Source organism: Sprattus sprattus (assembly GCF_963457725.1).
Source record: "Sprattus sprattus genome assembly, chromosome: 15".
NCBI lineage: Eukaryota > Metazoa > Chordata > Actinopteri > Clupeiformes > Clupeidae > Sprattus > Sprattus sprattus.
The window spans coordinates 5288971-5293970 of NC_137913.1; the positions used below are offsets into that span (position 1 = coordinate 5288971).

General features: G+C 48.0%; 1 protein-coding gene across 1 annotated transcript in view; it reads left to right on the forward strand.

Moving 5' to 3' along the window:
- Nucleotides 1-5000, forward strand: part of LOC308375972 (ankyrin-1-like) — a 75991-nt gene that overhangs the window by 36160 nt on the left and 34831 nt on the right. The window contains 1 exon segment of the mRNA XM_080852198.1: nt 3850-4054. Within this exon segment, the coding sequence (XP_080708324.1) occupies nt 3850-4054 (205 nt within the window).

Genomic DNA, 5000 nt, shown 5'->3' on the forward strand with positions numbered 1-5000 from the left:
TTTGGATGGTATTCAGGGTATATCCTTTGTTGAAGTGAATGAGGAACTAAAGGAGATGGAAATCAAGAGCCTGGACCTAACTTAAAATGGCTTTCCAGTTGAATGTGCTTGCCTTATATTTAAACATGTGTCTGAGGGGGGGCTACTGATACCTGTTCAGGTGTCATTTTATAGTGGTGCCTACCTCTGATTCTGCTGCTCCGCCGCCTGTGGTCAGAGGGGTGTAATGGCAGGTGTCTTGCAGCTCTGCAGAAAGGGTAGAGCTCCAGAAGCAAGATGGCGCACCGCTGGGTTGCATGGATACGCATGATTGGAATGTTTTGGAGTAGCCAGGAGTGATCCGAATGACCCATGATTGGAATGTTTTGGAGTAGCAAGGAGTGATCCGAATGACCCATGATTGGCATGTTCTGGAGTAGCCAGGAGTGATCCAAATGCAACTGGTTTAAAGACTCGGAGACGTGGGCCTGTGTAGCTTCTCTCAGTTAGAGGACTGTATTTATTTATGTTCCAGTGACCTTCCCGTGACCTTACCCCTACCCTGTAGGTTCGTCTCAGGATGGAGATGTGCTGGATCACCCCAGGCAACAGGCCCCTAAGACAGTAATGCTACGCTGAGAGCGAGTGAACTTACTTCTGCCATAGATTCACTTTCACTTCACTTTCACTTTCACTTCACTTTCACTTTCACTTTACTTGCTCGAGTGTAAAGTGAATTATATCGTCACGTGACCCCCGATTGTGCTTGGTGTCAGGACCTCTCTACTCTGCTGATTCACAATCACACAGCCAATCAAAACCCTGCCTTTATAAAATGGCTGAATACACAGCATTTGAGTTTATATTCTGAAACCTGGTCATCAGTGGTCCGGTAACTTATTACGCAACTCTGATGAATATTTGGTTCTCAATGTTTAGTTAAGGTGATTGGAGGTCTGTTATTTTTGTTAATCAAATTGTCGCTGAACTGCATAATCTGTTGCCACTATCGCCAACCAGCGCTGGTTACATTGTTGGTGATGAAGACCTAATGTAATATGCTGAAGCCAGTAGCCTAGCGTAAACGGTATCAAATGGATGTTATTTGTGAAAGTGTGGATTTATTTTGGTACCTAGACATGTAATAAACAGGGGATATATAAAGGCATTCAGACATTATTAAATTAAACAGCTTCCGGGGTGATTCAAGATCCCTCCACTCTGCATGGGGACGCTGACTTCCTGTAATATGTGTAAGATAATGACTACTGGGGAGCACTGATATACAGAGTAATCGATACTGATATACAAAGTAATGGAGGAGGCTTAGAACTGACCAGTGCAAATCTCCGATGTAAATGGCAAGCTCTTCTGTCCTCTACGCAACATTTTTTCATATGCCTTAACGTTTGTTTTTTTTCTTCATGATCTACTGTTCATCCTTATATTTGAGATGACTGTACTCAAATATTTCTTATGCTATGACAGAATGATTTATTAACTTAATATTCAGATTAGACTTATTAAAGGTTACATACAATACTGTCATATTTAATGCTTAGCTCCACAGCTGACTCAGCCTATCACGGCACGTTCACAGTCTCTTTGCTCTCTGTAACTTTTCACAATAAAACACTTTTATTGATCACCACTTTGTCTGCTGCAGTCGCGTTCTTCTAAGGACACCTTATAAGAGAAATGAACTCTGCATCTCTTTCTTTTCTTCTTCCCTTATTCTTTGTTCATTTTCTGTGTCTGGGGTTCACCATCCATTCATTTTACCCTCTTACGCCCCCTACCTGTCCCCTTCTCTCATTGTACTCTCTTATATATACACATCTGTGTTTGTCCATTGTGGCGACATTTCTTTGTTGCTTTCAATCTCATTGGTTGTCCCTGCATTCATTTCAATGTCATTGGTTGTCACTTCATTCCTTTCAATCTCATTGGTTGTCCCTGCATTCCTTTCAATGTCATTGGTTGTCTCTGCATTCCTTTCAATGTCATTGGTTGTCTCTGCATTCCTTTTTATGTGCTCACCCTCTCCTCCCCTTCCTTTTTTCCTTTCATGTTCTACCATCTCTCTTCCACCATTTTTCTCTCTTTCACCCTTTCCTCTCTCTGCCACCCTTTTCTTTCCACCATTTCCCTCTCTTCCACCTTTTCTCTCTCTCCACCCTTTACCTCTCTTCCACCCTCTCTCTCTTTTCCAACCTTTCCCTTTCTCTACCCTTTCTCTCTTTCCTCCATTCTCTCTCTCCTCTCTTTCTCTCTCTTCCACCCTTTCTCTCTCTTCCATCCTTTCTCTCTCTCCTCTCTTTCCCTCTCTTCGACCCTCTCTCTCTCCACCCTTTCTCTCTCTCCTCTCTTTCCCTCTCTTCCCTTCCTTTCCCTCTCTTCGACCCTCTCTCTCTCTCCACTCCCCTACTCCATATCCGCTCTAACTATCTTGTCTCTGCTCCTGTGTCTCCTCCCTATTTCATCATCTTCATCCACACCTCTACCATCCATCTCTTTCTCCATCCATCACTATGAACTCATCTTTCCATCCTCTGCTATGCCACCATTTCTCTTTCTCCTCACTCTCTTTATCCTGCCTTCATCCATCTTTCACTCCCTCCCTTTCCTCTCTCCAATCTTCTATATGAACCCACTGTTTCATCACCCTCTCTTCCTCGTTTGATCTCCTCTTCCTCCATCACTCCTTCCCCTTCCCCCCCCCCTGTCATTTTATGCCCCCCTTACCTCAACATCTTCTCTACTCGTCCATCACTTTTCTGCACCATCCATCCATCCATCATGATGATCACTTAAATATACAACCCCTCCCCATCCACATCACGTTCTCCTATTCTCTCTCCCTCTTTTCCTCTCTCTCTCGCTCCCTCTCTCCCTCTCTCCCTCTCTCAACCCCTCCCCATCCACATAACGAACATCTCCCCATCCACATCACGTTCTCCTATTCTCTCTCCCTCTTTCCCTCTCTCTCTTGCTCCCTCTCTCCCTCTCTCAACCCCTCCCCATCCACATCATGTTCTCCTATTCTCTCTCCCTCTCTCCCTCTCTCAACCCCTCCCCATCCACATCACGTTCCCCTATTCTCTCTCCCTCTCTCCACTCCTTCTCATCTGAACTACACAACCACGTCACCTTCTCTTCTTCTTGCTTTGATCTGTTCATCCTCCCTTTCATTTTCTCTTCCACTTCTCTCCATCCCTCCACACATCCATCTCTTCTTTGCTTTTCCCCTTTTCACCCATCCATCCATCCTCTACACCCTTCTCCATCTCTGTCCATCCTCTCCACCCTACTCCATCTCCACACCCTCCTCTTCACCTTACCCCATCCATCCTCTTCACACCCTACCCCATCCATCCATCCTCTCCACCCTACCCCATCTCCACACCCTACCCCATCCTCTCCACACCCTCCTCTTCACCCTACTCCATCCATCCTCTTCACCCTACCCCATCTCCGTCCATCCTCTCCACCCTACCCCATCTCCACACCCTACCCCATCCTCTCCACACCCTCCTCTTCACCCTACTCCATCCATCCTCTTCACCCTACCCCATCTCCGTCCATCCTCTCCACCCTACCCCATCTCCACACCCTACCCCATCCTCTCCACACCCTCCTCTTCACCCTACTCCATCCATCCTCTTCACCCTACCCCATCTCCGTCCATCCTCTCCACCCTACCCCATCTCCACACCCTACCCCATCCTCTCCACACCCTCCTCTTCACCCTACTCCATCCATCCTCTTCACCCTACCCCATCTCCGTCCATCCTCTTCACCCTACCCCATCTCCGTCCATCCTCTTCACCCTACCTCAACTCCATCCTCCACACCCTACCCCATCTCCAGGCTCAGCCTATCCCAGAGGAGCTGGTGGCGAAGCTCTTGGGGAACCAGGCCACCTTCAGCCCGGTGGTGACGGTGGAGCCGCGGCGCCGTAAGTTCCACCGGCCCATCGGCCTGCGCATCCCCCTGCCTCCGTCCTGGAAGGAGAGCCCCCGCGACACCGGCGAAGGAGACACCACCAGCCTGCGCCTGCTCTGCAGTGTCATCGGTATGCACAGGCTCAATACATGTATCATGCTCACACACACACAGTCACACACACGCACACGCGCACACACACACACACACACACTCACACACACACACACACACACACACACACACACACACACACACACACACACACACACACACATTGACACACCTGAAGGAGAGACCACCAGCCTACTCCTGCTCTGCAGTGTCATCGGTATGCACAGGCTCCACACATGCATCATGCTCACACACACACACTCACACACACGCACACGCACGCACACACACACACACACACACACACACACACACACACACACACACACACACCACACACCACACACCACACACCACACACACACACACACTGGTGAAGGACACACCACCAGCCTGCATGTCATCGGTATGCACAGGCTTCACACTTAAAGATCACACATCACTAGCCTCTGCAGTGTCATATGCCTTCACACACGCATCCTGCTCACACACACACACACACACACACACACACACACACACACACACACACACACACACACACAAACACACACACACACACACACACATTGACACACCTTTTCACACACAGGGAAAGAAACATCATCTGTTTGTGTCTGCTCTTCAGCAGCATCAGAAGACACACATAATACACACACTCACACACATATCCTGTATACACATATACAGTACATGCTCACACACATTGGACATTACATGTCAGCCACTCACTCTAACTGAGCAGGGTGATACCTCAGTATCTTTGTCTAGCTCTGATCTGCAGTATCATTTGCACACACACACACACACACACACACACACACACACACACACACACACACACACACACAAACACACACACTCTAATCCAGTCTGGACATACCACTGCATACCCACAAACACACACTGGAACTGCCCACATATGTACACTCATCAATGGTGTTTACACAACTACCACTGAA